Source organism: Gavia stellata, chromosome 3 (assembly GCF_030936135.1).
Source record: "Gavia stellata isolate bGavSte3 chromosome 3, bGavSte3.hap2, whole genome shotgun sequence".
NCBI lineage: Eukaryota > Metazoa > Chordata > Aves > Gaviiformes > Gaviidae > Gavia > Gavia stellata.
Window position 1 is genome coordinate 72140388 of NC_082596.1, and position 20377 is coordinate 72160764.

Here is a 20377-nt window from a genome sequence, read left to right on the forward strand (position 1 = left end):
ATTTATTTGAATGTGGCAAGACTATACATTTTGTGGGGAAAGACCTTGATTTTTAAGTACATAATGTTTTATCAGCTGCCTTGGCACAAAACGCAATAGCTGGTGTCGTGTCAGAGTTCAGAGATTAGGGAAACCATGGAATATTTGTTTTTCCATACATGATGTTTTATTCATTCTCAATGCTAGTCTAGTGTTAATGAGGCCATTTGTATTTACTACTTTGAATAATTTATGGTGAAATTATAATTCTTTCATTTCTAATGTCGCTAGTATTGAAAGAAGCCCTTTAATTGAGAGGAATTATACCATGATTTAGTGAAGTGCAGCAAAATATTCTTTAGGTGTACCGTTATAAAATTGGAATAAAGTTGTAATTGCTTTATTGCTGGGTCCGTAAAAAAAGAGGAGCAACTGCGAAACTCATTTTTGTAGGCAAAAGCATCCACTGGAAGGTTGTTACCAAATATGAAATTCTATGTATTTGTATCAGTAATGTCAGTCTATTATTGGGTTCAAGATGCTTAGTATTTGTATTGTCTCAGTGAGTACTAGCATAAATTGGATTAACTTCACAAGTGTCCCAAATCCTACTTTTATTTAAACATAGAGCACCCGCATAAACAAAGTGAAGTTGGAAAGGAGAAGAGTAGTTGACTGAATGGACTTGCACCGAGCTGAACAAGCTGAAGTCAGTCCCCTGTACTGAAATTCTCTAGTGAATGCAAATTTATTCAAGTTAGAAGTGTACCTAACTCACTTCAAAGATATCCACCAGTAACTATGGTTAATATAGAAATTTTAGATACCTTTGATTTGGTCTGTCTTATTTGGGAGGGAGGGAGAGGATGCTTAAGGTGAAGTACCTTTTCAAAAGAAGCCCTGTCAAAAAACCCCAACTTTGGTATGTTACCAAACGTTATTGTTTCTGTTGAGTGTTGATGGTGTTCTGTAGACCTTAATTTTGATTAAGTGAGTCTGAGAGCAGGTGTGATGACTTCTAGGTTATCCGTTTGCCAAAAAAATCAAAATGTACAGTTAGAGAAATGGTAGAGAAGAGAAGGTGGAAAAGAGCTGTAAAGGAAGAGAGAAGCAACATGAAAACACTAATTATCCTCTTAAAGGGATACTTATGTATGTATATTCATATGCCCATCTCAGTACTGCATAAACAGGCATATTTGTACATATTTGTAAATAAAGGCATGCTTAGGGGAAACAATCACCTGGATGTCTTGAATATACTTCTGGAGCAGTTCTTTATTTGATGTAATTGACTCTAGTAAGCTGATTTATGTCATTTTGAGATTCTGTTGCTGTTGCGTCTGTTATTGTAGCCCTCCTACTCCTTTTGTTGATGGATTATTAAAAATGTTGCACTTTTTTAATTGATACCTGGACTTCCAGAGAGAGCATGCATATCCCAGAGACTGAAGATGTCCTGTGGATGCCATATGAGGAGACAGCAATATGAGCAGCCCAGCATATCTTATTCAGGAAAGGAAAATTGCACTTGTTTCAAAGGTCATTTAAGCTTCTGTGCAGACCATAACCCAGCTCTTTAACCTGGCCTGGAACCAAAAAGGTAATCAGTGCAGTATGTTTAGGAAGTGCTGATTATAGCATATTTGTTAATGGTTTAACTCATACAGAGTTCAGCAGAGCCTCGTAATTACTTCAAAGGCTCTGAATCAGACATTGATGCATGTTCTTATGTTTGAATGGAGCCTGCTTTTCTTCCACAAAGGTGAGGTCTCTGTGACCTGAAGGCAAAGTTCTGCTCTGGTTATTCATTGTGGTACAGCTGGAAACTCAGTCAGGCTTCACTTGGGTTCCTTTTTACTCACTGGACTTTGGAAAAGACTTTTTTTGTCCCATTGCAGCCTTCCAGAGGTCAGAGAACCTGACGTCTGACACGATAATATCTGTACCCAATGCAAGGTAATGTTTCTGGAAGAGCCACAAACTCCTCCTTCTAAACAGCTGTATGGCAGTAACCAGCAGTGGATTTTTGTTGTCCAAAGTTAGAGTCAAAGTAATGACTAAACCTCCAAAAGCTGTGTCACATGGTAACAGTCCCTTAGAAAGAGGGTCATAAACTATGTACTTGTGTCAACAACTCAAGTGATTTTTAGTTTTCTTTTAGTAAACTGTAACATGGTGAATGTCAGTGAAGTTAAAAAAAATTAATATCTGGAAGCTGCATGCTGTTATTGCTATTTATGTTATGTTACTCCTGTGTTAGGTAGGATTTCTCTCACATACTGCTGCATTCAGGCCTAGTCATTAGGAAGCTGGTATTTTATTACTTTTGTCAGAACTAGCTAACAGTACTCTGCAGTTGTCATTACTGTTCCAGAATTAACAACTCTGGTTTACTATAACATTATTTTTTGATAAATGTACTTCTTCATTCCTAGCATATTCCTGGAAATAGTTGTTGAAGACTTTGAATCTATGCTTGGGAAGATCCCTAATAAATGGAAAATAAGCTGTAGAAACTAAGTTAGGCCAAATATAATAAGGTATTAACAGGACATTTATGCCAATGTATAATTACATTCCTATTAAATTATTGACAGAAACCTGTTTGTGTCTGTTAGATTTATTATTTTTTTTTAAGTGGGAAAAAACTTGTTTTCCAATCAGGTGATGCTTTTTGTACTGAAGTATTACATTGTTTGTGGAGGTATTAGGAAATTACAGTCAGTCCTGAAAAATTTTACAAAATAATTCTCATTTCAAAAAAATCCAAAATAAGAAATAAATCTATTTAATGAGTTGTATTATTGGCGTCTGTATATCTAATGCAGTCTGGGAACTTCAGTAAAGGTAAAGCAATTGAGCATAATCTTATCATTTAGATTGGTCTGTTTATAGTTGAATAAGTTTCACTTGAGGTAGCAGCTTGGATCAAATTACTATAAAGTGAAAGTTAAACTGGCTTGCTCTGTGGGGAATCAGTGCCAAAAGATTTTATGATGGGAAAATGTTTAGGTTAACCCAATACATATATAGTAGAAAAGCTTATACGTAGTTTTTCATGCATATTTCATATCTCCCTAATAAAATCTCAGTATTTCTGTGTCTTATTAAAATGAAATTCCCACCATACATTATATTAAATCTTAAGTAGTTACTCAGAAGCGATACTGCAACTCCTATACTTAACATTTTTTCCCACTATAGAAAGCATACTGAAAAATTGTTTCTGTCTCCTGTTTGTGGTTTCAGTTTATGTTGGTGACTGGTTACTGGTGAAAAGGTGGTACAGGATATCTTGATCAAGCATTAGACATGGACTTTTCAAGCATTAAACCTCTCCCTGGTTTAATAATGCTGTTTTTTCTGACTACTAGAACAATTAGAAGTGTAAACCAGGTAAGGAGTAACAGTTAGGAGTGTAAGCCAAGAGATTTGGATGTATTGGTCTGAGAAGTTATTTTTCCAGTAAAGTTAGGGAAAATTACTCTAGCTTTCCAAAATTCTGAGATATTTTTCCGGAATGTGTGTTCTGCTCCCCCACCTCGTGCTCTCCAACCCTCTATCCCCTTCCAGCTGGAAGAGGTGGCACTGGGACTGGAGTGCATTGTCAGGTTTATCATGCATTACAAATAAAAGAAGATGGCATTTTTAGCCAGATCAGGTGGAGAGGTGCTACTGGTTTGTCAAGGGAGAGGTACCTGTTGAAGCTGAGTGGGTGAAGATAGGTATTAAAGCAAAAAGATGCTGACATGGGAAATAATGAAAATACGCTGACTGTGGTAAAACATAGTCTAGAGGTTAAGATGTAGTTTCATACTAGGAGGATGCAATTCTGAAGCACTATTTTGGTTTGAGCAAGTTAGAGTAATAACCCATCCATTTTTCAGATGGAAGTAGCTTAGTTGATAAGTGTAGTCACCTGTTGTAGCAAAGGACTACTCACTGTGGGCCAGGAGAATCTTCTCAGACTTCTCGTCTTACAAGAGTGGGGTTCTGGCCAACGGTCCTCACTTTCTTCATTTCGTAGTCTTTGAATTTACGTACAGTTCCTCTTGGTAACATGGTTATTTGGTTTTATGTGTTTGTCTCTGAAAGATAGTCCTAATTTATGCTGAAGGGAATTTTTTTTTTTTCTCATAATGCTTGTATTCCTGAAGTTCACAGAATCACAGAATCACTAAGGTTGGAAAAGACCTGTGAGATCATCAAGTCCAACCATCAACCAACACCACCATGCCCATTAAACCATGTCCCACAATGCCTCGTTCACATGCTCCTTGAACACCTCCAGTGAGGGTGACTCCACCACTTCCCTGGGCAGCTTATTCCAGTTGATCCTCACTACCTGTTCCTGGCAACAGACTTTGCCGAACAGTATAAATAAATTGAGGGCTGTAACTGTCTGTGGGGAACCTCATGTGAAGAAGTTCCACTGGAGCATAACTTTATTACTGGCTTGCAGTAGCAGCCTCTTTGCTGGAAAAAGCCAGCAGAGGGAGGTGCCGTTGCGTTTGCCAAATGAGGCATTACACGTCATCTTGTCATCGAGAAGAAATGCCAGCTGGAAAGTACTTCTGTAGGGCCTCAACAGTCGGGATAACTGATTTTTGCTGTCTGTCATTCACTGTTCATTGCATATTCCAGTTCTCATGAGGGTGTTTAATTATTGCCATGGTTGCGTGTTCAACCCAAGGCTCAAGCTCACAGAAGCTCATAGTGATTTGTGTATTTCTGTGTAACAAAATGAGTTTTAAGAGAAAAGGGAGAAGAAAAGGGTTACTTTTTGTTTTTCTGTTGTTTTGAACTTAGTTTGTATTCTCCTAGTGTTTATGGAATCCCATAAAATAGTATAAGAGGCCTTCTTCTATATGTCACTGCACATTTCAGTTGACATATTTTGCAGGGAATATTTAGAGTCACTAATTTGTCCTAGATTTTATATGAATCCAATTAATTCAGGTCACAGAGCAAGAAATAGAACTGACTAGAAGAGTCAGTTTCAAACATTATCTTGACATGTTCTTGTAAGCCTTTGGCTGTTTTATAGGAAGAATGGGAAGCAAAGTAGAGCAGGAGAATGCTACTAGAATGTTTAGCTAATGACCGCTATAATAAATGATTATTATTAAGATTCCTTAAGCATTGCTTTTTACCATCATGTTTTCATCGCCAGTGAAAATTCTGAATGCCTCTTTCCTACACAAAAGTGAATGTTTCTGTGAAAATTTCAGCTAAACCAACACAAGCATTTTCCAGTAATAGAAGAATGGGGAATATGTTCTCTTTGAACTCTTCTTTCATTTGATCAATTGCATCAGAGAGAAAGAAAAAAAAAGAGACTGAAAGATGGTCGCTAGGGAGGTGTGAAAGCTAGTTTCAGTTTGGGTGAGCTACAGTTGTTTGAAGACTTGCATAAATATGAATCACTTGTGATTTATATTTCATCCAAAGACGACGAGACGGTCGGCTGCAGTATGTTATTCGCATGTAGCTGAGGTACCTCTGATTCATGCCCACAAGTAAGGCTTCAGCTGTTCTGTAACACAACCCGTTAAAGGTGTCTGTGGAAATAAAATCACTGACTGCAGTCGATATTTAATCACGCCCTAGTGAGCAAAAAATGAGCACTGAATAAAGCTGTGTCTTACAGGTGGGCTACATGGATGAAGGTGGGTGCTGATTGATCCCTCTACTGCAGTCTCATTTAGCACAGGAGCTGGCAAATGATGAAATTTGATGGCATGCAATTTTTTTTCTGTAGCTGTGAAGGATAGGGTTGGATGTGACTTCTTAATAAACGTTAAAACCTTGCTTTCTTAGCACTCACATAGACCTCAATACCAGCAGTAAACTATAAGCTGCAAGTAGGGGCTTATGTACACAGAATAGTGCCGGGGGTTACTGGAATAACCCTAGCCACCTAAATAGCTCTGTGGAGTTGGTATGGCCCCTGCTGAGGAATACAGCAAGCAAAGAGGGTGTATGGCATTGACTGTAAACTGTTTTAATGTTCTGTCTGCTTTGCTGTAGGTAATAATGCAATGAGAGCAAATATTGCAAGCCAATAGCACGTGGAGAAAAATAATGGGAACTTATTATGGATAAATGTAATTGCACATTTTGTGCTTTGCTTTTTGTAATCAGTCCGTCAAGTCAAACACGAAAATACATTAATTAAATACCAGTTTCCCACAAAACTCAGTAACTTGTTAGTGCCCCTGAAAATATTGATACCGTTATCCAGGTTGCTTACGGTCCAGTGCGGATCAGCATTTGGCAGTCGGGTCGAGCTGTGATTACTCGAATTGATAAACTCGGTGGACTGGCAGAACATGCCCCATGGCTGCGGGCTGACTGCTCTGTTACTTCAGCGGGCCTGTAGCAATTAAGTCAAATCATGCTGAGGCCCTGTATCATCGTGAGATTTCAGGCACTTCTATAAAGGTTATATGTATTACATAGTTAAAGCTACTTTTGACATTTAATTTAGGAGCATCCCTGGGGGGAGCTAAATTCTTATGCAGTCAATGGAAAGAGGGAGCTGCCTCTAAAGGGTGTCTGACTTAGATGACTAAAATAACCTGAGGTACCTGATGTGATACTACCTGTTAAAATGTCACTGTGTCCAAATGATACCACACTTGTCTACAACCTCTGTAGAACCCTCTCCTCCCTATTTTGTCACTCGGTTGTTCTAGTTTTCTCTTGCTTTTGTTTTGGTATATGAAAATCTCTCATATTTATCTTTTGACAGATAATGCTTTATTTTGCCTTCAGCTTGTTTTCATATAATCTATTTCATACTGGTTTTGTTAATATTGCTGTACTTAAGATATATACTGTCTCCCTGGGGCATTGGTTGTATCTGCTTTCCAAGTAATACTGTGTGTATAATCCCACTGAATTGCAATTATATCCACCGATCAAAATTCATGACTCTGTACAGTTGCTGCCTTGTAACTACACATTTCATTCTTCATTATGAAACTTTTGGCAATGTAACTAGCAGCCTGTAATCAGCTGGAGTGCAGGAATTTTGGAGTGCTGGGGCTGTGAAAAATAATCCATGAAGCCACTGTGAAGGTCAGCTTGTTTTGGTGACCGTGACAGAATGACAGGATGGCAAAAGGTTCAGGAGGTGGATGTGGGGCAGCCATATGCAATGTAGGTAAATTGGTTATTTTTGGAAGTGATAGTCAAAGTTCAGAAATGTATAGCACCAAGAGCAATTTCAGGGATTAAAAGAGCAGATTACATAATACCAAAGTAGTGATAATTTAGCCAGATAGGAGCTGGGTGACCAGGCATGGGTTTACAGGTGGGATGTGAAAGAGGAGAAAGCTTGCTCTCCATGTGCCAGCAGGCCATTGTAGGGAGTGCATCCATGGTCTGTCAGTGCTCCCCTCCATCCTCTGGGTGGTAGGTGTATACATAGCCTAAATAATTACTAAAAGATTTAATAAAGACGTAACCTCCTTATTCTACTCTCAGTTCATCACAAGATGTCTTTAACTTTCTTCAAAGGTAGGTGGAATCGCCTTTTAGGAAAGTGTGCTTTTGTCAGAAGCAGGTATTTTGACTCCAAAAGGTTAATCCAGGTAGTTTCCTTTTGCCTTGTGTGTTTTGCAGGCTGTCAGACTATGTATAGTCCAGTGTTCTCCCCTGCTCTTAAACTGTAATTTTAAAATGCTCCATATTAAATTATTGTTATCTTTTTTCATTTAAAAGATAGGAATGTTCTGTTAAACCAAATGGCCCCCTGGCTTTTCTGAGGCTGTACGTGCATGTGCATGCCCCAAGTTTTACAAAGAGCCAAGGCAGGCATGCAGAGATGGCGGATGCTTTGTCAAGAGGTGAATTGTAGCACAGGAGGCGTGCAGAGAGCTGGGCTGGGGATTTCTTCAGCAGGACAGACTGGCCCACGTTGGTTCCCAGAGAGTTCCCCATGTAAAATTAATCTGCAAGAGTATTAGCATGTGAATATTACAGCTTATGAACCAATGCTCTTGCTGAATAACTTCCCATAACTAATACTGATATATTGAATAGTTTTCAATACTTCTATAAAAAGCCCTGCTTCTGAAATGTGATTTTTATCAAATAGTTGGTATATTATTGGACCAATGAAGTCAGTTACACATTCCAAATGTAATAGTATGTAAATTAAACTAAAAGTTAATTTTGCATTTTCCCCAAGCAGTGAAACCACGTTCTGATAGATATTGCATTTTAATTTTCTTTTGGTTGATCATATTATATTTTCTTTCTTCTGTTACTTTCTGTAAACAGTATAATTTCATAGTGCTGATAGCCTATATACTAAATACCACAGTAAAACAGTGGGAACTGTATTATTCTGTATATACTGACAAATCTCTTTGGTTAATGTGCATTCACTAAAGCTAAAATAGCAAATGTTATTAAAACAGAGGGAAAGCACAATGAAAGTTATTAATGTTCTTTTCTTTGCCAGTGTTATGCATGTGCCACATTTTTTTTCTTTCCTCTAAAAATATAGGTTTTTTTAAATAAGGAAGAAAAACACTGCAGCGTAAAAGTGCAATAGCAGTAATGATATTTGTTTCAGTGCAGTCTCAAATGGTGAGAGAGCCTATTTCTTTTTTCGGGCAGTCGAGAGAGTATTAAATGCTGTTCTCTCTTTTCAGTTAAACAACAGCATTAAAGACAAAATAGAAGTTTAAGAATTAATAATTTTTCCTTCCTCAGTCAAATGTCCTCCTACATTTTCAAAGTAATATACCCAGAGAAGGAATTTAAAAAATCACTGGATGTTTCTTTTACCTCCGTTTCACAGAACCGCAATATTATACTTTGTAATTAGCTACATAACTAATCAAATTTGAAAAACCGCTTAAGGGGCCTTTACCTAGAGACCTTTTAGTCCACATTGCCTCGCAGGAGCATTGGTCGGGACGGACAGCTCCCGTCCCCTTGTCGGTGGATGGTTTGTGTTTGGGGAGCCTCAGCCAGTTGCCTGGTTTTTGCTCGTGCTGTACGGTTGCATTATCGCTTAGGTGCTGTCAACCTCCTTAGGGCTGGAAAAATCCAAAAATGGCAGTTGTCTGCCTCCAGAGGAGCATCACTAGGCTCTGCTTGTGGTGCCTCTGAGAGCTAATGAGCCAAATGGAATCTCTGGGGGGGCTTTGTTGAGAGAGAGTGTTGGCCGAGATGGTCGCCTCCAGGACGGCAGTCCTTCCCCCCTGTTTTGGGCTCAGGGCTGCCTCTTCCCTTTCTCAGCTCTAGGGCTGCCTTTCCCAGCTCTCCCAGCAGTAGCCAGTGACCATGGGTTGTTTAGTGCCCTGACCACTACCATCGGGGTGGGCCCTGGTGCTGGTGGCTGTAGCTGTTACTCCCTGCTTCAACTCCACCTCAGAGCGGAGGCGTTTGGTGCCAAGCTGCGGGACATGCGGCAGGCCCTGGTCTCAGGCGGGCAATGCGCCGCAGGGCAGCCACGGTGAGTGTATGACCTGCTGGAGGGAAAGCTGGCGTCCCCGTGCTGGTGTTCCCTTGCTGGCTGAGGCCATGCTGCTCAGCCGCCAGGGGCCTGGCTGTCTCTCTCCGTGATGCAGTGAGATGATCCTCTTGCCCTCCAAACCCTGTGTGTTTCAGGGATGAGCCAAGTGGCTGTAACCTCTCCTGTCGGAAACGGGGCCAGACAGACCCCCACACGCATTTTGACCCCCATATGCTTGTACATGCAGCTTCGTATTGCTTGGGAGAAACTTTTCTAGGATCAAAAAAAAAAAGTAAAAACCTAAAAATTCTGTACATCTAATAAATCAATCCATTTTTTCCACCCTCCTCCCCTCAAATCATCTCAAAACACTTTTCCTTGACTAACTTCAAGCCATCATTAAAAATTCTGCTTTTGCTAGACACTGTAAGTGGGGTAATCTTAAGGCAGGGGAGGGCTTTTCTCTTTTGAAAATAAGAGGAGGGATGGTTGTCCAGATTGCTTTTATCATTAGCACTGCCTCACATCTTTATCTACTGAATCACTACTACAGCAACATAATACATAATTGTATATATTTCCAAGTGTCACGGCTTCTCGTTTAATGCTTAACTCAGTTTTAAATCCCTGTGGAAAGGGAAGGCCTTTAAAATACCTAATAAATTCTAATCTTAATCATATTCATCATTATTAAAATTTGAAATAGGTTGAAATACTTAAGGTAAGTGAAATGAAAAAACTAATAAAGGGCATGAAACACACTGGAGAAATGGAAGAATAATTGCTGAAGATTAAGAAATCTAAAATGGCCAAACATGAAAAAGCCTTCCTTTCCAATAAGCTTTTATTTAAAAGTTTTGCAATGGCTTAATAATATAAAAGGAGGTTTTAAAAATGAATTGAATGTTAAGTGCAGCAGAGTGGCAAGAAATATTTAAATACATTAAAACTTAAACTAGTCCTGTCTTTAGGCTTCAAGCATGATTTAGGCCTTGTCAGTTCTTGAGAGAGTTGCTTCATCTGTCAGCAAGAAGGCAACACTACTATTTTGTTGCTATTAATAATAATTATCGTTGCGGTAATAGTAGTTTTCATAGTAAGTAGCGCCTAGGAGTAACAAGGTAGTGTGGCTGAAGACACCAGCTTGCTCAGTCTTGTACAGGCAGAACAAAAATATTTTTCTCTTCCAAAGAATGTATAATCTAAACATGAAAGGAAGGCCCTCTTAAATATTTTGGTTTTAATTAGAAATTATAAAGATGCAAGCAAAATGTTGGGCTTCTATTGTATCCTTCTTTTTTTTTGCTAGTGAATGAAAGATGCCTTGCTGTGAATATTGCCGAATTTGCCTCAGTTGAAAATAAGGCAATAGTGAGAAGCATTTTTTGAGAGCTGTAGAGACCTCTAAGTCAGACAGAGAAATATCATACCCTGGGAAGTTTAGGGAAGTTGACTTTTTGTGTGGGGTACTGCACTAGGGGTGTTTGAATGGTGCACTTCACAATGTAGTCTGTGGGAGAAAATTGAATTAAATATTTAAAAGATTGAATCTAGTAATTTTATTTTTATTTTAGGGATTACTTACCTTGACCATGCCGGTTCAGCACTTTTCCCAGAGAGTCTACTTAAAGCTTTTACTGATGACCTCAGAAACAATGTTTATGGTAAGTGCAAAACAGCACTTAGTCTTTTCAGGTTTCCATCTAAATAGATCAAAACTGTGCCTCTTGAGTTGTTGGAAGAGTACTTCTGCAGGTTTTTTAACACTGCTGTAGAGTAGTTGGAAGACCAGTGATTTTACAAAGGAGTCATAGTCCCTTTGTGTCACCCCTAGCTTTGTTCTTTGGTGGACAAGGACGTGTCTGTGTTGGTGAAGAAGAAAAATCAAAGGGAGCATAACTGTTGCCCAGGTGTTAGGGCACAGTGCTGGGGATAAACAAATACAATGTAGCTCTGAGCACTGTTTGTTCAGTCTTTTTTCCCCCCACACAAAATGCAAACCCAATTTCTTGTGCAAGGACCAGAATCCAGAACCACCTCCCTTCTCAGTGAGAGTCATCACAGGGAGCTTATACTGTGGCTCAGCATAAGCGTTTTATTTAGGAGAAAGCTTAGCTCAAAGATTCCAAATGAATTTAGACAGGGAGTATGTGCTATACCTCTCCCAGACTATTAGACTTAGGTGCATAGTCAGGAAAAAGGATGTATATCACCAAAACAATCTTGTACATAAGAATGTGAATAAAAATATCTACAGAATTGTGCACTATCTGGGTGGAGATTTAGCTGTTGCAGCTGTGGACATGGGCACTTCAGCACCACCTACAAGTACTTCGTCCCCAGATCCTCTACTTAAACCTTTTATCTCTTTTGAACATTATTGTCTAGCCGAGAACCACACACTGAATGTGCTTTTATAGAAAGGCAGCATCATCCATTGTTTAGGAAATATTGTTACTGTGTGAGACAATTTATATTAGAGTGATTCATGCTCAAGCAGAAAAAAAATATACTGTACTGTATTATCTATATATGCTGTGAGTAGTCCCACTGAAGTAATCAAAATTTCTTATGGTGTGTTACTATCTGTGGGCTATGTGTCCTTTTTGCTAGTTTTGTGTCTGTCTTGTGCTCCCTGATACATAGAGCCAAGAGATTCCTCACCTGAGAACTAAGTACCACTGCTTTAAAAGAAAACTCTGTTCACTCAAGCACTGGCACACTTATGCGAATCACCTGGGTGAGCCACTTGAGAGTTCTGGGTAGTTTTAGTTTTCAGTGTGCCATTGTACGTGTCATTTCCCCCTCTTCTGTTTCCTGAATGCTGGAGAGGCCAGGATCCAGAGCGTGGATTTAAGTTCCACTGCGAAATAGTTGTTGTTCTTGATAAGGATAGGGTTTTTTGCTGTTATAACAAGATAGGTCGATTTGATTACATTCTATATCTCCTATTCAAGTGCATGTCAGTGATATCAAAATTAGTGTTCTGTCACTAGTGCCATTGTAAACTGAAATGTATGCACTCTGATCTTAGTTATTTCAAACAACAGTGGGCTCAACCCTTATAATAAGTACCATGTGTGGGGGAATCAATTGAGTGCTTGTGAATAGAAATAGTAGTGCTGCCAGTTTGGAGCAGATTTACATAGTACCTATAATGCTATGGGAGAACAAATTGTATCTTTTTTAATACTGCTTTAATCTGAAATGATAACGAGAGCTCTAGTATGATCAAATCTCTTTTTTTTTTGAGTTACATGTCTTATACTCTGAGGGCAGTAACTGTTGTATAAAAAGAGTTCATTTAACAGACACAGATGTTAGTGAAGGGGGAGTTTGAATGGCAGCTTTTTTTATTTTCTTGGTGATAATCCACAGGCCTGAAGAACTGCAGTTTAGCTGTTGCATGTGTAAATGAGGGAAAGGAATGTAAGTAAGAGATATTCTCACTTCTAAATTGAGAATATTTGAATTGGAAATTACAGAAATGCAACATCAGACGTGAAAAGTCTAGGCATTATTTTGGGTTTGAGCTTTAAATTTATTATTCTTTTCAACACCTTCTCTCAATAACTTTCAGCAGGGTGACTTTGAAATTTTAAAAATAAAGTAGCTAATATTGCAGCCTACTGCAAAAACTGTATTAATATAGCAATGTTTTTCTTGTTCTCTTTCCAAACTATTTAGGCATGTTCTTTAAGCATTTACTAATAGGAAAGTGTGCTGTGCCTGTGTGGATATTGCTGTAATCTTTTTTGCTCAAGAAGATAAATTCATGCCCCTTTTTATGTGCTGTCTTAGTTGTTAATACATGCCTGTGCTGAGCTGTGCTAAGGTGGCTACTAATTTTGCAGTAAAATTTATATTTTCATGAGCTACTTTAATTTCAGAAGACAGTAAAAAAAACAGGGTTAGTCCTGGTGTCCAACCATGAATGTCTATTACCTCCAGATGCTGTCTCTTCCAAATTGCTTCTTAGCTAGTGCGCAAATACATTTATGAATATGCATTCTAGCTGTAGTTTTTCCTAGTACATTTGTGCATATGCAGTTGCATTTTCTTTTTAAGGGGACTGCCTAAGTATTAGTAAGAGATCCAGCAGAAGTTTGAAGGTCTGTCATAATTGTTTTCTTCTGTTATATGTCCCTTCTCTTGACTAACTGCTTTAAGGAGCTTCAGGGCATTGCTGTGAAGTATACGTTAAATCTTTCTTTGTCATCTTTTCAGGCTGGCTTGGTGTAATACTTTGATAAAAGAAAAAATTAATAGCAAAATTGTGATTAATGATTAACATCTGTATCTCTGTTCTCTCCTAGGTAACCCTCATAGTCAGAATATCAGCAGCAAGCTGACATATGACACAATCGAGCATGTCCGATACAGGTAGAATAATCTTTCAGATGTTGTATGATGCACTTCATAGTTTTCATTTTGATTAGACCTGTGCTGTTTTGATGACTTTGATGTGATGTCATTTTCTGAGAGTCATCTGTCACATCTAAAGAAAACATCTCATTTTCAAAACATAAGGTGCTTGGACAGTCAAGTGTTGGAGAAAGTCAGTTCTTTTTCTCCCAGATGCCCCAATTCTCAAAGTTCTGTAGTTAAATTAGTGCTGTAATATAAGCGCAGTTTTAATTAAGATATAGAAGTTGGAATCTCAAAAGTGATTATTAGTAAGATGGTATGGTAAGATAGCAAGGTGGAACTAAGTGCAAGGACATGGTTAAAATTCAGATGAAATTAAATAGGGTGTAATGGCTTGTGAGAATTTATAAAAACCTTATGGGAATGTGTACACTGTTTTACAGCAAGTACTTCTGTTGGAGTAAAATACCTTTAGAAGTAGTTTTAGTGTAATTTTTAAGAGCAAAAAGAAAAAGAAAAGGTACAGTTGAGTGTTGGGGCTTCTGGGTATGGGCCAGAAAGTGAACTGAATCTCTAAATAAGGTATGCCCCTGAAAGTTCAGGGTAGAGTGTGCTGAAAGTACACTTCTTGCCATTAGTTTACACCATGAAGAAATATACCACTTAGATAACTTGGTTATTGGTTTTAGGGGCTTGTTTTCGGTAACTCTTGGTATTTTGTAAAATATGTCTTTACTGAAGAATATGTATGCTTTGAGTTAATTTGCCTGCTTTTAATGGCAGTCTTTGTGAAAGGAAAGAAGTGTCACGGATTCCTCTTTGTTTTATCATCTTCCTTAAGAGCAAAGATTTCTCCAAAACGCATCACAGAATTCAGATCAATAGCATTGGAACGATAGCATTGTTATGTTCGTAGTTGTAATGAAGAAAATCTGCCTTACACCTTTCTGCTGCTTTTTCTCTGACTACACTTTTATAAGTGTGTAAAAAACCAATTTTTTTAGCTGGCTATAACCTGTTCCCACCTGCCCCCACCACCAACTTTCTGGTGAAAGTATTTATTTTTGCTTGTTCTGTTACCCTCTCTTATGCTGTGCAGGATGACAACCTATTAATGCAGGGCCCAATGAAATGAAAGCGACTATCTATGAGGAATAGCCAGGTACAGCAATACCTACAGCCCTACAGAGTCTCCTGAGCATACCTGTGTGCTCACATCCAGCATTATCATTCTAGTTTCCATTTACTCTCAGTGATCTTTCAATGTTGCCATTTAATCATTCGTCTTATGAAGGCACAGTAGAAAGTGTAGCTGTTTCTGGAATAATTGCTATTGTAGCCTGTGTTCTTCACTGTTACGGAGTAAAGAAATAGACTTCCACCATGTAGCATACATAGATTACTTTAAAAGAGCTGACATCTTCGGCTTGTTTTATTTTTTTTTTTTTTTGGATCCTGCTTTAAAAATGTGTGAGACTTTTATAAGAGCAGGATGAGAGATGACAAGAATCATACTAGTGTTTGTATTGGTTTTTCGTTGTTGGGTTTTTTTTTTTTAAAAAAAAAAAGCCCTCTGCATCCAAATGAACATTTTCAGTATTGCACCTAGTAGAATTTGTCATCTATCCCTATAGAAATTCAGCCATTATTCCCCAGTAAAAATTTAAAAAGCATAGCCATCAAAAAGGCGTAGTCATAAAAATCCAGGAAGAAAATGCCCCCAAACCACTGTCAGTAAGTCATCTATCTAAAAGGCAATAAAAGTATATTAAAAAGCTATACTTCCATGCCATTGCAGCTAATCAAAATAAGCAATATGACAAGTCAAGGTGAGAGGCAGCTTTCTCCTGCATCACAGTGTATAGACTGGATTTCCTCAGCAAAAGAATAATTCAGCCGGTAGATTCAGAAACCTAAAATTAATTGCTTGCTTATAATTCTGCTTTTGGCACATGGCTGCAGCCAGAAGTATGGCTTTTTTTCAGTGTTTGACTCCAAGACAATATGATTTTTTTTTTTTTTTAATTTTTAATTTGATTTTCTGATGAGATGACACAAGCAACTAATGAAAAATAAACACAAAGCTTAATTTCTGATTTATATTTGTCGGTATTGGTGATAGCAGCATCAGAATAGACTTTCCTAATCTGGCAGTGCACACTGTTCCACAGCACGCAGCTGTATGATTTGGTTTTGCCTTCATATTTGCTTGACAGTCAGAAACCAGTCTTAGACCATGGATTTGCAAGAAAGTAACATAAATAATTAAATATTTGAGTCAATGGATGTTTTCTATGATTTACAAAATTAAAAGAATCAAAACGACTTACCTCTTGACCAACACAAGTACAATAAGAGTAAAAATAACTATTTTATTCTCAAAAAAGTTGCTTCTCTTTACTTGAAATGAACTGCTGAGAGATTTCTAACACTGTGTGTATCTCTACATTAACGATGAGTGACACTGAGAAGAGGAAGCAAGAACTGTAATAAACCTTACCTAAATGTATTAAATGTATGCATCAAAAGATTATAGATCCTTTTTATGACTTTGCTTACGGATGTATGGAAATGCCATTGCTCCATTTTCATACAGCTAAAGAACATGAGTGCAGTATCTCCTTACGATGTGCAGAGATAATGCAACTCAGAAATTCATTACATTGAGTATTAAATAACCCTTTTCCCATATGCAAGCATTTTAAAATACTAGCTTTCTGAATATTTTAAAACATTGTCCTTGTAGATCTTACATTTGCAATATCAAATAGTGCAGCGGTGTCTTCTAAACAGAGCCAGACTGAAATTTTAGTGTTGTTTTATGTTTGTGGTGTGTTTAAAATATGCAACAGGATGCCTTTTTCATTTAAACACAGTGTTGTTGAATTTAATAGAGTTTTGATGTTCATCCTTGAACTTTCAGGTACTGTGAAATGTTAAACTTAAGCATACTTTGGGAATTCAAATATATATTAAAAAAAAGGCAAGAAGTTTCAGCACTAGGCATCTCCTAGACTGTGCAATATGTGTATTATAGAATTTTCCCACTGAAGCTAAAAGGATTTAGCATTGAGCTAAATGGGATCAAGTTTAAATATAGAACCAAAACGTGTATTTCTATGAAGGCCTCTCTCAAAATATGCCATCTAAGTGAACTATAAGAGGAGAATAATCTGTGTGGCCTGTGCATACGAACGAAGAAAGGTGCAGCGGACATGCACGAAATGAATGTAAATAGCTTAGTATTTTTTAAAAATACTTGCTTCTGTGGCAAAACACACAGGTGGTATTGAATTTTGCTAAGAAAGCAGTCTTATAAATGCTGTTTATAATTTCATTTACATTGTATTTGTAGAGATCATTTCATGACAGCAAGGTAAAGCTTTACATTCCTTCTATAAGCATCGTACCTTGCTTTTGAAATAAGTTTCCATTCCAAGTCTTTTTTTAGATTATCACATGTTCTGAAACGGTGCTATGTGCAAGATAAGAATTTTTTCTTTATTTCCAGGTTTAAGCAGTTCTGTGTCTGAAAACAATAATGTTAGAACTGATACATACATGAAAATTGGTTGACCTTTCCTACACAGTAAGAAATGGTAGATACAGTATCTGCTTAGTATTGATTTGTCCTTTGCAAAGGTCATCAACAGGAGACCATATGGATGAGTGACATCTGAGCACTGCATCCTGTTGTCCTTAATGGTACCTATCAACTTGAAAACCTTGTTTCAAAATGAGGATGGTTCAGCCCTTTTGCATGCTTGTTTTATAACGCCATTTGCAAATGCTACTTTTCCTGATGCTGCTGCTCAGCTGCCAGGGCAAGTCTGCAATACCACAGTCAGTGAAGTCTAGCAAAAGGAGACAGTGCTCACTGGGGTGACTCTGTACATGGCAAATGGGAGAAGCATTACAGGATCATTATGAATAATGGATAGGGTTTTTTGGAAGAGCTTGATAACAGGAAAGAGGGGTGATCTTTTTCTTCATGGTTCATGAAATGATTTTACATAGGTATGCAATTAAACAATCCCAGCGTGCCCACAGTGGGCAGGCTGATATCCCGACTCAGCTCTGTTATGGACTGAGCAACAACAGAGCAATGCTTTGGTGCAGATGCTTCTTGTTTTCTCCTGGCCACAGCTAGCCTTTTATGCAAGTGTGGGAACCTATGTTTTTTCTTCTTAGCACTAAAAGAAAAAAGGTAGTGGGATGGATAGTAAAGTTAAAATGAAGACAAAGGACTCCATTTTATAAACAGTTATTTCTAGGAGTCAATACATTACTTTTGATGGGTTCACTCTTTGCAATCCTATGCAAGGTAGTAAAAAGCTTCTGGACGGGGTAACAGGTACTGTTATTTTTCAGTGAGTTAGGAGACTGGTTTAAGAACCAATGAAGTCAGTCTGGTTTAGTTTGGAACTTTGCTCCTGGACTTTCATCTCTGTTTTAATAAATTCATTAACTATTAACTGAAGCTTTAGAAAGGAATTTGCTAATACTGTCTGTTACTCTTCTGGTAGTCAGCTTTATACCTTCATGATTTGTATGAAGAGATTGAAGTAAATAAAATTTGTACATTCATGGTCATGCTCTTTGAGCAATGACCATGTTTGTTGCAAAGAGCGCCAAATCTGGAATGCGTCATTTATTGAAAGAAATAAATATTTCACTAAAGTAAATTAAAATCTGGAGGTCAAGCTTACTAGTTCATGAACACAAAGGATGAAATGCTTCTGGGCAATCCTGAGTTTAATTTGTATGGGCTGTTAGAGGGTGTTTTGTGAAGAGGTCTGAAAAAAGGGTGGATACGACCTTTAATTTTTTTCCTTCCCAATTCAGAAAAATACCTTAGGAATCTGCTTTTATAATGTAGCTGTGACAAAGAAGCAATGGAAAATAAGTTTAAAAGTGATCTTGCTGTGCCTTTGCTCTCTAAATAACATTCAGAGTAGGGAGAGTGGTACAGGCTTACTTGGATTCAAGCTACCATGTTAGTTTGTGTTTTTTAAATGCACACAGCCTCGCTGCCTCCTCAGCTGCTCTTTTGGCAGGGACCTGATGACCTCTGTGTCCACAGGGAAGCCTGTGAGACAGCACCTGAGCTCATGAATGAGACATTCCAATTGGAACAAAATACATTAAAAGTACTGAAATTTCCCCAATGCAAATTCCATTTTTCCCTTCTCTTCGTCTCTTTGCCTCTTTCTTGGTTTATATGGAAGCTTTTTTCCCTCCCTAGGCTGCCCAATACTTGTAGAAGAAATGCAGTGTTCCTCCCTCTTCTGGATTTGCAGTTGCTTCCTCAGAAGCAGTATAGTGAGACACCGGTCTATGACTCTTCTGGTAAAACTTGTTGCCTTAGCTTTCTAGTGAGTAGTAACATAGTCCTGTCTAGCTGTTGGGAACCCTAGCAGTCCCTTTGCCAACTTCAGGGGAATCTGCCAAATTAATTATTGGCCTAGATTATTATTGGTATTCTAAATAAGGCTTTTGGAAGACCAGATATTTAGCACAAAAGTAATTTCTGCCATCCCCTGTGTGTACCTGTTCTGTTGACAACTTTATTTTGAGTTCAGTGCGCTTCTGTTTCTCAGTGTAAGTTATGTAGCATTGAAGAGGTGCTCCATTTGCTTCAAGTCAAGAAATTTTGAATGCCATCTTGAGTTATGTATGTTGTCCAAAATTCAGCTGATATTTTTCCTCATGTGTAATTTTTTTGAAGAGTGCAGACACTTTCTGTTTTGCTCCACCATCTGAAACTTACTCAATTATCCTCTGCTGAGTAGTGTAGGACCAATGAAAGTTTAACCTATGCTGTTTATATCTTATGTTATATTTAACATCATAACCCTGGAAAAGACTAATTCATCTATGTTTTTAGAAGCACAGAGATAATTAGATAAGTACTATCTAATAATCTTTCTGTGAAGTTAGCAAACCCAGTATTGAGCTCCATTTTGAATCTTAATTTCACTTGTAAAGCAATCTGAATACTTCATCTGTTGTTATAATTAAGCTGTTGAAGATACACTGCAGCATTCCCAAGGGCTTCCTTGGTGGCATCTGTGTCTCAAAGAATCTGAAATTCCTGGTGTCACTTCTGCTGAAAGGCAGAGCTTTTGCACTCACTCATCCTTATATTTGCTACCTGAGCCCCACCTTGCTGCAGTTCTAACCAACAGACTTCAGTCCTTAAACAGTCATCATTTGCATTATAAGTCTATTTTCCCCATCCAAAAGCATGTCAATTCTGACTACTTACTGTTCTGTTTCCTCAGCTCTTTGGTACTGTTTTTGTTGCACACACTTCATGATCCTGTCTTGGTTTTTAGCACTTTAAATACTGGTATCCACTGAAATGGTTTTATTATAAAGTCCACCTAAGTGACTTTGAATATCTTCTCTGGAGATATTCAAAACTCGCCTGGACGCATTCCTGTGCATCCTGCTCTAGGTGAACCTGCTCTGGCAGAGGGGTTGGACTAGAAGATCTCCAGAGGTCCCTTTCAACCCCTATCATTCTGTGACTCTATGAATAGTTATTAG

The 20377-nt window shown here is 38.0% G+C and overlaps 1 protein-coding gene across 1 annotated transcript in view; it reads left to right on the forward strand.

Annotated features, from left to right (window-relative positions):
* Positions 1-20377, forward strand: part of MOCOS (molybdenum cofactor sulfurase) — a 225107-nt gene that overhangs the window by 13718 nt on the left and 191012 nt on the right. The window contains exons 2-3 of the mRNA XM_059815648.1: positions 11032-11121; positions 13774-13840. Coding sequence (XP_059671631.1) covers positions 11032-11121; positions 13774-13840 — 157 coding nt within the window. The remainder of the gene's footprint in view (positions 1-11031; positions 11122-13773; positions 13841-20377) is intronic.